The sequence below is a fragment of the Arctopsyche grandis genome, chromosome 3 (genome assembly GCF_051622035.1).
Source record: "Arctopsyche grandis isolate Sample6627 chromosome 3, ASM5162203v2, whole genome shotgun sequence".
NCBI lineage: Eukaryota > Metazoa > Arthropoda > Insecta > Trichoptera > Hydropsychidae > Arctopsyche > Arctopsyche grandis.
The window spans coordinates 20,902,643-20,915,585 of record NC_135357.1 but is presented as its reverse complement, the minus strand read 5'-3'; the positions used below and the strand labels follow the sequence as shown (position 1 = coordinate 20,915,585).

General features: G+C 32.6%; 1 protein-coding gene across 1 annotated transcript; it reads left to right on the top strand.

Moving 5' to 3' along the window:
- Positions 1-4,562: 4,562 nt before the first annotated feature.
- Nct (Nicastrin) lies at positions 4,563-11,266 on the top strand. The gene is made up of 15 exons (XM_077428194.1): positions 4,563-4,867; positions 5,489-5,587; positions 5,790-5,988; positions 6,065-6,274; positions 6,346-6,450; positions 7,365-7,479; positions 7,606-7,720; positions 7,884-7,988; positions 8,067-8,296; positions 8,378-8,639; positions 8,930-9,081; positions 9,199-9,441; positions 9,513-9,612; positions 9,687-9,909; positions 9,984-11,266. Exons 1-15 carry the CDS (start codon positions 4,744-4,746, stop codon positions 10,000-10,002), a joined length of 2,301 nt encoding a protein of 766 aa, XP_077284320.1. The 5' UTR covers positions 4,563-4,743; the 3' UTR covers positions 10,003-11,266.
- Positions 11,267-12,943: the final 1,677 nt, after the last annotated feature.

The following is a 12,943-nucleotide window of genomic DNA, read 5'->3' as shown; positions in this document are numbered from 1 at the left end:
CCGTCCGCTAACCATTAACCAATCCGCGCTTTCCACACGCTTACGTCACCGCCCATCACACCCTGCTCACGAAGTCACTCACAATATCGAAATATTATTAATTACCAGTGTTGTTCCCTATCACATATCATCGCATGGGTGTTGGCATATTAAATTATTAAATAAAAAAAAATCAAAAGAAACGTGTCTTCGGTCGTGTGTTCGATTCCCACGCGGTCGAATTTTTTTCAAATATTTTTTTAATTTATTTAATTTAATATTTAAATTTAATTGTTTAATATTTAAATTTAATTGTTTAATATGAAAAAAATGGTAAAAAATACCTACCTACCTACATGTAAAAAATATAAAACATCAATAGAAAAATTAATTAACTAACTAAATTTTCAATAGATGGCGGTAAATTCTCTGCCAAGCAGAAACATTGGTACGAAAGAGTATATATAAGTTTTTTTTCTTTTGTTAAAAAGAAAAAAAACCCACCCAGGGTTAAAAAAATTTGTCCCCCCCCCCCTATATAACAAAATTTTCTTCTTTCCATCACGCTAAAAATCAAGGGAAAATTTTTTTTTTCAAAAAATCTTTTTTATATCGGAATAAAAATGGAAAATATTCTTTGCATACACCTTATTGAGTAATAAAATATGAAAAAAATAAGCTTATTTTTGAAAAAATAATTATAAAAAAATATTATGTAAAAAATGAAAAAAGCTCCGCAGGCGAAAATTTTTTCCAAAAATCTTCATATGGTCAACAAAAATCGACCATCAAACTGAGTCACTAAAAAATTATCAATTAACTTAATTTCTACCGACTGTCTTTTCACTTTATCTATGTACATATGTACGTAATAACAATAGATAAAGTTTTGTGATCATGTGAAAATTCGAACTCAAAATCGATCACTGATCACGTTTACATAATATAGAAAAATGTGTGTGGCTCTGTGTGTTCGAGTGTGTGTAAAATTTCGTGAACACCCGTTAACCGAAAGTGACAGTTTACTCCTGTTGGCAGTTTACCGGATTTTTCTTCCACTATTTTAATCGACCCTTTAAATATGTCTGCTCTTCACGATTTTGTGTATAATTCCTTGTATCAATGTGATGAAAATATAATAAAAAAATCATTAAATTTAATTAACCAGAAGTGGGATTTTTTTCTCTTAAAGAAGTCAAAAAAAAATTTTACCACACCCCTTAACGTATCAAGCTGAAAATTTATATTTGTATTCTTTAAGTACCTATTGATGCGCTACTTCTCGATGTTTGCTCAGGTAATCGGAACCGGGCGTGGTTGGTGTTTGCATGAGTCATCAAATGTGCATTGCAAACAAAATAAACGTCAGCATTTGTAAAAACGTCATACTGCACTAAAGATTAGCTCGAAGTTATTTCAGATAAACAAACGATAGTAACGGAACATATGCATGTGTATATGTATGCACTGACAGTTTTATTAATAGATGAACCATGGATTTGTCACAAAGAAATACGCTTAACCTAACCTGCTGTTTACTTCAATCGTATTCTAACCTAATTGTTTTCGTGAAGGTGAGAAACCTTCATTATGCTGCGTACGGACCAAACCAACGACGATTTTGGTACAACGTTTTAACCAGCAGGATAAAACCAGTAGCGTACAAAATATCGAAATAAAAATTAAATTAAAAAATTGAAATTAAATATCAAAATTAAAAATATTATTATTATATTAAAATTAAATTCAAATATCAAAATAAAATTATAATCGATATATTAAAATTAAAATAAAATATTGAAAGTTAAAACAGAACATGCCCAATTTAAATAAATTTTCGAGATTGACCTAAAATTAGATCATCGACAATCACATACAGGTAATCTTCGACTTTTGTTTGTCGAAGATGTTTTGACTTACGAAGATACGCACTAAGATCGAAAAAAAAATCAAAGAATTATTATTTTTACTTCCCCGTAATGCGCAGTTACTGAGAATATATCATATGTTAGTATGGGTGACCGAGCGATGGTCCCAACCCGGAACGTTGTCGGTTTATCAAACGAAATTTTTTTAGTCTTCAATTGTTTCTCTCGTCGAAATAAATCAATTAATTAAATCATTTCAGAGGTAAATTTTATCGGATAATGTCTTCAATTGTTTCTCTCGTCGAAATAAATCAAATAATTAAATCCATCTCAGAGGTAAAATTTATCGGATAATGTGTGATTATTAATTTTATTTCGACGAAAGAAAAAAAACCCTTTGACAAATCACCGACATTTTTTTTGTTAAATATTTCATCAACGGCGAAACACAGTAGTATATCGTGACGACTTATAAGAAACAATAACAAGGTTTTTTTCGCTCGTAATTATAATATTTCTCTGGTTGTAATGCGTATCGTCGTAATTCAAAACATTGTTGTAATTCAAAACATCAACGATGATCTAATTTTAGCTCAATCTCGCTCGTTAGCTTAATTTTGATATTTAATTTCAATTTTTTAATTTAATTTTTATTTCGATATTTTGTACGCTACTGGTTTTAAAAGTTGGCCCAAAATCGTCGTTGGTTTGGTGCGTACGGACCATTAGACAATCCTCCAGAAAGAAAGTGTCGGATTTTTACCGATAACTCTCCCCCCCCCCCCCGCCCGCTCCGCTACATTTTTTGGAATCACTTTCGCACTACATACATACATATATACTTTTTGTTTACTAAACTGTTAACAGTTGTTTTTTCAATCCTGGTCCATTCTTGCTATCAGTTAGAATGGCTAGCCCCCCCCCCTCAACCATGACAAGGTTATGGACCCCAAAGGAGAATTATTGAATATTTAAATGTTTAGACAGAAGCCAGCATTCTCTACAAGAAGTCAGCCGTGTCTGCTCAGCTGTAAACTGGTTGTTCCAAGGTCGACTCTAGGCTTAAATTTTAACCCTCCATATACATATGATTCCTTACATACATAAATAAATAGGTATGCTCGCCAATAGCAGCTGACAAACGAAATGGACTTGGAGAATGTTATTGTTCATTTTTTAAACAAAAAGCAAGGCAAACAATATTTTAGGGAATTTAATATTATACACCGTGTAAAAATAATCTGCAGCGCATTTTTTTATTTGATGTCCAGAGTCCCGATTTTTAAAAGTCGAATGGAATAGATTTATTCGACTGTGCACGTTACGAAACTTTGTAATATTGAAGCATTGCACGAAAATAAATTGCAAATCAGAAGCTAGAAAGATATCTGTAGGAATCTCGTCATCGTCATCGTCATCGAAACATTCGAGAATATTCCGCAACAACAAACTACATCGAGCGGAACGAAACCCAGACGACATACACCTGCAGTCATTATATTAAACTCAGGCGGAACGGCGCCAAATCCAACTCAAGCGGAACGATGCCAAAATCCTTCGAGAATGATCCACCCTTCACACTCGAGCGGAACGAAACCCAGACGACACACAACTGCAGTCATTATATTAAACTCAAGCGGAACGCCCCTACCAGTCGAGTGGAACCAAAACGGTCGAAACACGCCGCCACCATTAAAATACATCGAGCGGAACGGCGCCAATCGTTCCAGAAAATTCTACGCCTCGGCAAAAGTGCATTCCTCTCTTACGCATCAACAAACCACCACCATCGATCAGGTGATTCCAGAAACACTATAAAAGGAGGTACAACCCAAACAACGCCAGTCGACCCACAGCAGCAAGCGTCGACATACAGCTCCTGACCAGCCACCACTACACTACGCGGACTTGGAAGATCAACCAGCCGGACGAGCCAGCAACACACTGCCGTATCCAGAGACCTTCCGAACATAGCCGAACAACGAGCCAGCAACACACTGCCGCATCCAGAGACCTTCTGAACATAGCTGAATGCCGAGCCAGCGACACTCTACCATATCCAGAGACCGCTGAACGACATACTTTTGCCCACAAATACCATACCTTTGTACAACCATAGGCAAACAATAAAACTTTATAAAACTAGCACAACAGTGTTTCGTTAGGCCGGGATACGGTCAACACATACCTACCCCGCCTACATATCCATGGTTTTCTCTCGTTGAGAATCATCGCACAAACCTAACATTTTTTTTATCAGTTTTCTGTATTTTTTCGGATCGCCTATTTACACGAGGAAAAAGACATTCCTCTAAGCCAAGCCAATATTGGTCTCGTGTAAATAGGCATTCCGAGACAATACACGAGATCAACGTTGGCTTGGCTTAGTGGAATGTCTCAACAATTAGCCTCGTGTAAATGTAGTATTATGCCCGTTTTTGACGTTGGCTGAGTAGCGACGTGCACTATCGTGACGAAACATGGCATCATGCTCTCACACACGCACCTTTTTGTGCACATAATGTAATCAACTTGAAGAGTAGGCATCAAATTTCCCCTAACAATAATTATGTAAAAATACACAATATAGGTCATTAGAACGAAACATATAATTGACATCAACTGATTACTTGAGTACGATTTAGGGACATTTTTTTTAAGATGAAAACTATATGAGCACGCTCAATGTAATGGTTAGATAAAAATTATGAAAAAGTGACAGCTAGTAGTGCAAATGTGACGTTTGCTCGTGCGGTTGTCATCATTGCAGATGTCGGCAGTAGCGACTGGCAACCCTCGATTCCTCGGTCTCTCGAGATTGACACCAGTATTGTTGGTTGACATTCAAGATCTCTGAATTTGAACTCATTAACTTGTAGAATCGTTGAGACTCGCCATGCGGCTTGGTGGGAGTGAGGAGGGTGGGGGTGGAAATGGATGTGGATGTGGATATGGAGTCGCACTCCTGAGGCTTCTGGGAACCGTCGCGATCCTTTTGCTGGTCACTCATCCTCCTGCCGGTCAGTTGACATTTCAAATCATCGCCTCTTGGTTCTCTAAATCGAACGTGCATTGTATTGCACACACTCTTTTTAAATTTTATTCCTAAAGTGGGCGTCACTATAGCTTATGACTCAACGCATGTATGTAATTCAGTAATATTTTATATCTTTGGTCTAACTAAAACTACATGTTTGATTTGCGGAGAGTTGCAGCGTGTGTAGGCTGACCATTTTCTTCGTGACACAAATGAGACACTGGGACTGTCAAAAACAGGAAAGAGGTTAAAAATGCAAAAAGAATAATTGTAAGGACAAAAAAGTTTTTGCCAAAAGAAATGCATCTAAACCTTCTCTATTCCGGTTAATATTTCATGAATAAATTATCGCATAGGTTCGCTGCAGCCCTGATTGTAACTTATATACTCGAGTCATTGCGCCAAATTTCCTTTAAGATTTGGATCTAAAGCTTGATATAAAGCAATACAAATTATTATTTATTGGTTTTGATTTTTCCCTGCTTGGGATTGAATATTCCAAAATAAAAAAAAGTCAATGTAGAATTATTGATATATCATTATATAATTTTTTCAGATTTACAAAAATATAGTCATATGTGTATATCTATACTTATGTTTACAGTTGACGGTCAAAGGCTTCGAGATATGATGTATGAGTCTTTATATAGTGGTGGAGCTTGTTATAGACGGTTAAATGGAACTCATCAAATTGGTTGTACTTGTAAGTGAATACGGTGTCACGACAAATATCCTTGGACAAAACGCCGAACACCACAACGTCCCCGACAAAATGATAACGCGACATATTGTCTATGGACAAAAAGATAAGTTCGCCGTTTTGTCCGGGGAGGTTTTGTTGTGAAACCATAAATGATTTTACTTTTACACTATTTACTTCATATTTCTCTTTAATTTTAATTTAGCCAAACGTGGTGGTTCTGTTGGTGTTGTACATGCTATATCTGGAATTGAAGATGTTGAATGGATAATTAAGAATGGCACAGCTGCTCCATACGCTGTTTTACTTCCAATGAAACTTTTTAATGAAGAAATTGTTAATCTACTCATAAGCCACTCAGATATTATAGCAGGAATTGTTGTTTATAATAATGGATCTGATACGTGTGTTTCTTTGCAATATATATTTTCGCATTATTATTGTGTTTATAGTTTTTATGTATACTTTATTTTTTTACAGAATCGAATCTTTCTCCCATGAGCAAAGATGTCCAAATATTCGTTCACAATGGACATCGTCAGAAAATGTTTGTCACAACTCTGCGAATGATTCAAATGTGTGGAATCCGTATGGTACTGGATTAATGTATAGGGACATCCCATTTTCCATATTTTATTTGCCACCGGATAAAAAAGATGATATTAATAAAATATATGATTGTTTTATCAAGTGGGTAATAGAAATAAAAATTATGTAAAATTTTTGTTGTCAATTGCTAAATCTCAATTTTTTTTCTGCAGATTTAATTCTTTTGATTTGAATACGCAATCTTCAAGATCATTGTGCGCTGTTGAAATGGATGCATTCATGTTTGCTGCCGTAAATAGTGAAGTGTGTATCCGAAGGTATAGTATATTTTATATTTACTTTTTAAATCAGGTTGACACGATACGAGTATACTCAGACCAAATAGCTCGGACGTTTCTTTTTAAAAACGAAACATCTGTGAAGGAATTGTCGGTTAGAAAATTATCTGTAGACGACATGTCTGTGAACGGTGGCCATCACTGCATCGAAAGTGACTTGAACGAAAGTCGAAAGATCGAAAAGATGGGCGGAATCAACGAATCCCCCCTCATACCCCCCAGGCGAGCGACTTACGAGTGTGAAGAGTCTCCTTCTAACGCACACATATTCGGATATACTCTTCACACTCGTATGTCGCTCGCCAGGGGGAGGGGTATGGGGGGGGGATTCGTTGACTCCACCATCTTTTCGATCTTTCGACTTTTGTTCAAGTCATTTTCGATGCAGCGACTCAGACCCGTCTGTACCAAACGGTCGTGAACAAAAAGCCGCGAGCAATTAGTCGTGAATGAAGCGTCAGTGAGCGAATTATCGGTGAACGAAGTATCTGTGAACGTACTGTCGGTAAATCAATGGCTGTGAGTGAGTTGTCGATGAACGGAATTTCTGTGAACGACTTGTCGTGTAATCACCCAATTTACCGAGCTTTTAAATCCATTTGCGGGTCCAGATTCATCTGTTCGCTAAAAAGGAGAGAGTTTTATGAATTTATAGCTCTTTATCATCATATCTGCGACAGCTCCTAAACCTTGTAGTACCAGATCCGACATTTTAAAATTTTCTGAGTGGCCATTACGTGCCAACCACGTTTACAAGTCACTCGGACATCCGAATTCTTCGTCGGAGTGACTTGGTATGGGTTTACTCGTATTGTATCTGATATTAGTATCACAAAATACAAAAATAATAAATTGATTAGGTAAATGTGATTAATCCTAATTCACTATTTTAGATCAAATATTGTGAGAAATTTAAGTCCAATCCGTTATTGTGATCCTTTATCAGACCGTTCAATATTCACTACATTATTTCCTAGAGGATCATATTCTGAGAAAGATAATTCACAGGTAATTTATTTGGTAATCTGTTATTTCCGTTTCAGTGAAATAATTTTAATCTATCTGTATTTAAAGTATGTATCTATAGATGAAATATTGTTTTGTGCTATAATTGAGATTAAATATAATTTTTAGCACAATTCTTCTGTTTTTGAAGATAAATTCATACTATTCAAACCAAATATAACAGAAACAAAGGGAACTGTCGCTCTTGTAACAGCAGGGATGGATGCTACTACTATGCTAGAAGGTAACATATTGCCATTTCAGTCTTTTGTGTAAAATTTTGAATTTAGTATCAAATTGTATGTATCTATGGTATATACATATATATATATATATATATATATATATATATATATATATATATATATATATATATTTTTTTTTTTTTAATATTTATGTATGTATAGGATTTGGTGGTGGTAGTGTAACAACAGTATCAGGCTTAGTCACACTTTTATCAACTGCCCATGTGCTGGGATTGATGATTCCGGCTGATCAGTATAAAAATTATAGTAAGTCAATTTTGCTACGCGAAATCGTATAGAAATTATACATGTACATGTAAATGATAAATAACATTTAATTTTTAGATAAAAATGTAATGTTTATGGCGCTTAATGGTGAAACTTACGATTATATTGGGTCTCAGAGAATGGCTTGGGATCTTTCTACAGACTCTTTCCCGTACACGGGTCCTGATCCTGCACCTCCTTTATTACCAATGTCTATTGGACCCCATTTACACATAGGCCAACTGCAAAATGGACAAGATATTCATGCATTTAGTCCCAATTACAACGATTCTGAAAGACGCAACGCAGTGAGTAGTATATGTATTTATAGTAATTTAATAAACGTTATATTTCAAATTTACTTTTGTGTAATTTTAATATTTTTACAGGTAAAATCTTTTATAGAATCAATTAAATTGATGGGTAGTAATGGAAATGTTTCAAATCCAATATTAGAAGTAGGAGACAATATTCCACCATCATCTGTACATTCCTTTCTTCGATTTTTGAATTCTTCAGTGACACAAATGGCATCCGTTGTTCTTGCAGATCATGGTCCTAATTTTAAAAACAAATACTACCAATCGGTTCTGGATAACAAGTTAAATTTGAATTATTTATATTCAAATTTATCAACAGATGTAAAGCGAGGTATTTCATTTGATTTCAACTAAAATAAATTTTTCTTTTAATTGATTAACCTTTTGATATTAGTATATTAAATTAAGATGGAACGAAAACAATTTTTTTTTCTGCCTTCTGAGAGGCAATTTAAAAATTTTATTATATAGATAAGCTAAAAGCTGCAATTTAGGTGTTGTTTGACATTACTTATGCTGTTATAAAAATCTAAAGCATTTTAAAAGTTTATAAATAAGAGAAAAATATAAAGTCTTTACACTTTAATGTATACATTAAGTAATATTTTAATTTATATACAGGATCTGATGGTGTAGAATTCCCAGATTCAAAATATCCAGCGGGAAGTGTTCAAGTACGACTAGCTGACATATCAACTGCAATAGCTTATGCTCTTTATGAACATGTCACCGATAAGCCTTATGATGGAAAAATTAGAGCTAGTCCATTCATTGTAGGTTAAATTAATTTCCTATTTGTTAAAATATGCTTACCTACATATGTATATGTACATAGATATACGATTGAGAAGTTTGTTCTTAGTATTATATTCGATATTTATCTTTTTCAGGTAGATGAACTTCTTCACTGTTATTTGGATACAATTGCGTGTCATTTACTCTCAGTAGCACAGTCTCCTTCTGCTTTACCACCATCAGTGCCTGTTGGAAACATACCACCAGCTTCACTTTACGTCGGAGTGTCTGTGTGGTACTCACCTATCGCCCACGCTACAGCTCAATTTGCAGCTTTTCTCTCGGGAGCAAATATATCAAGGAGTAAGGACGATTGCAAAAGCCTAGAAAACGAATCTGTATGTATACAATCATAAATGAAAAAAAATAATTGATTGAAAAATAACAAATCTATTTTTGTTTTTGTAAGGTGTATTATGAATGGGTAGCAGGATGGTTTGGTGATGGGATGTGTATTCGATCCATTATAAATTTCACCCAAGCAGGAAGCCCAGCATTTACCGAAACAGGTTTATTTGTTTTTCTATTAAAATTTCTCAAAAATTTAAATAAATTAAAACTTATTATGATTCTTTTAATTCAGACTATGATTTTACATCCGGTAAATTTTCTACATGGACTGAGTCAGTGTGGCGCTCTATGTCTCTAAGAATTTTAGTAAAACCTGCACCGTGGAGGGAAAGTTTAACTATAGGAATCGGTTGTACTGTTTTCGTGTTGTCGATTATTTTAATTATATTAGGGCGTCGACATGTGACATGGTTGATCGACACAGAAAATAGAATAGATACACCTAACCAAGCAGCGTACGTATTATTTTATTTATCGTCATTTATTAATGCACATGTAATATTTATATATTTTCTATTTTTATTTATAGATCACGTGTGGATTGCTGATTAACAATTTTAGTTAGCTGTGATCTCTCTATAGTGGTCAATATAATGTGATGCCTTTTATTAAAAAAAAAAAACTATACATCATTATGTATTTTATATTTGATTGCTGAACATTTAAATTTTAAAATCATTCCTTACCAGCTCAACGCCAATTGTGGAGAACAATTTTAGTGTAGCTGTTGTGAATTGATTTATTTTTTTAATAGTAAAAATTATTTATATTTTTCATGTGTGTAGTGACTAATACAAATTACAGGTGAACCTCTTTTAAATTACTTTCAAGAGAATTTAAAACATTCATATTCTGGCCAAGTTTCCTTTCACAGATTATTTTTCATATTAGTTTAACTGTTAACCCATTAAGTCTAACTGTTATAATTAACATTTGTATGTTTTGTATTTTTTAATAAAAATATACTACATTTGTATATGTATGTATGTACATACATATATTATTTTAATATGATAAAATTATGTTGAGATTCCTCAACAATGTCCCCTCATTTGGAAACAATTGTGTATGTATGTATTACTTACCCTTAATGCGAAATTGATTGAATTATTGTTTTTGCTGTACTTTTATTATTTATTAAATGTAACTTTTTCTTGAGATAGATGATTTTGTATTAAAATGTAATACATTTTTTTTGAGATTTATTATTTGTGATACATAAGGATTTAAATGATTTTTTAAATACACAAGTCATAAGAGTATTTCAAATGTATTCGATATCCTGTTTTTATTCTTTGTGATAAGAAGTGAACAATTGAACAAAAGCACAACTGTTATGCAATGTAATATGAGAAATATAGTCCTAAAATGGTAAACTCAATATTGTGATTTTTCTCAACTTTATTATTTATACTATTTCTTTCTTCGTTATTTTCTTTTGTGCTACAAATATATTGAACTATAAACGATCGATGCAAATTTATATTTGCTAAAATAGAGATGGAATTACAATTCGAATAATGGAGTTTGTCATATTTCATATTCTATCCATCAATGTGTATTCCAATATTCTTTTGTAAATTATATAAATTGTTTGAAACGATAATTTTGCTCTGTACAGCTTTTAAGAAAGGTGAGTTGTCTATAAAATTTTTGAATGTAGCAAATTAAAGGTAAAACTCGTCTCACCACATAAAATTGGAGAAATTTGGTTGCTTAAAAATCAGAAGTTTATTCAAAGCATATACAATACAATATTACTACTCAGTCATTGACAACATTGACCAATTAGCTAGGATGCCTCTGTTGATGAAAAAAATAACATATATTTATTTTTGTGTTTTATTAATTTGACTGTTCCTGAGTTGAATATTACATTATCTTTTTATGAATAAAAAAGTTAGTCCATTGTAGATGTTAATTTGTCATCAATTTGTAAATAAATCAATAGTTTTGTGAGCAATATTTAGAAAGCTTTACTGTAGGAATGAATAATGGTAAAACGATTCTATAGGTATATAACTGAAATAGACTATTTAATACTTAAATATTTACACAATAAACTTGCTATTCCATTAATTATGGTGCCTTTATGAAATACATACATTTTGTAATTAAATATATTGTTAACTAAAAAATTAGAATGAATGTATGTTTGCATTTATTTCATTATGAAATTTCAAAAATGTGTAGTACTCCCAAAGTTCTTTTTATTTATTTGTATATATATTGGTGTAAAAATAGTCTGAAATATTGGATGTAACTCTTTATATGTACTCTTGTATATATTGGATGTACTTTTTATAATATGAAAAAAACCATCTTAAATTAGAGCGTAATTTATTGTTTACATAATATATACATATATATGTATGTGTATTATGTCTATTCATTTTTTTGCCACGATAACCGAATTTATATATTTAATGTATTGCCTTAGTGAAAAATTTTAACGTGAATTTGAAAGTGAAACTTCACTTTTGTTGTAATTTTTTTAGATCCCCTATTTTTAATTTAAAATTTTCCCCTAAATCCATTCAGTATATGGGATGAATTGACACTTTGTATATGATAGGTACAGTAAAGCTCTCGACATTATCTGACTATCCAAAAAAAGAAAGCTTTAAAGCGTGCAGGTGAAATTTTAAAATGGTAAAAGTAGTGTTATAATTTAATCAGTATACTAATTTAGATAATCGAACTGGATGAAATGAACTGTAATTCAAATGAGCTACAAATCAGTCAGAATCTAATGGTTAATTTTGTCGTAAAACTTCATCTATTGATATTTTGTTTAAAGTATAGATAAAATGGTAAAAATGTTTACATAAAATTTTCGAATATTCCGGTAAATATGATGAATCATATTGAAATGGAAAAAACCATACAATTTCATCGAGATCGCAGTTTGGCCGGCATTGAATTGATTCATTGTCCTCGTTTTTCGTCAATCAATGTGTTGATATATGTAACATAATAAAATAATTTTATTGTGACTACAGATATTGAAAAAAAATCACAATTGGCATTGAATACTGTGACACCTCGCACTATGCAATGCCTGTTTGTAGATGTGTACATACGAATGTACATTTAATTAACTTAACATTGAATTTGGGATGACTTGTTAAATGTAGAGCTTAAAGTAGTTAAAAAAATATATAGATTTTGTTTTAGCTATATTAGCTACATATGTATGTACATTAATATGTAAAGTCACGTAATATTTTTATAGAATTATTACATAATGTTTTTTTTGTACATAATGTTTTCCTGGCCAATTAAAACATCAATCAACAATAATGTGTATACAGTATCATAGAGACAGGTAGCATTTTACCATATACTTGAATTTGCAAGATATAGTATATGATATATCAAAAGATATAGTTTTAGTGAGCAAATTCAACCTGAAGACTTTGACTTTTACTCAATCGATTACTGATCACGACCTATCTTACTGAAAATCTTGAAAGTGAGAAATCAGAT

Bases quoted from the DNA above. Each gene is read 5' to 3' on its own strand.
- Nct (XM_077428194.1), top strand. From the start codon at position 4,744: ATGCGGCTTGGTGGGAGTGAGGAGGGTGGGGGTGGAAATGGATGTGGA. The intron at 4,868-5,488 runs GTCAGTTGACAT...TTATGTTTACAG, and splicing joins GGTCACTCATCCTCCTGCCG to TTGACGGTCAAAGGCTTCGA. The intron at 5,588-5,789 runs GTAAGTGAATAC...ATTTTAATTTAG, and splicing joins TCATCAAATTGGTTGTACTT to CCAAACGTGGTGGTTCTGTT.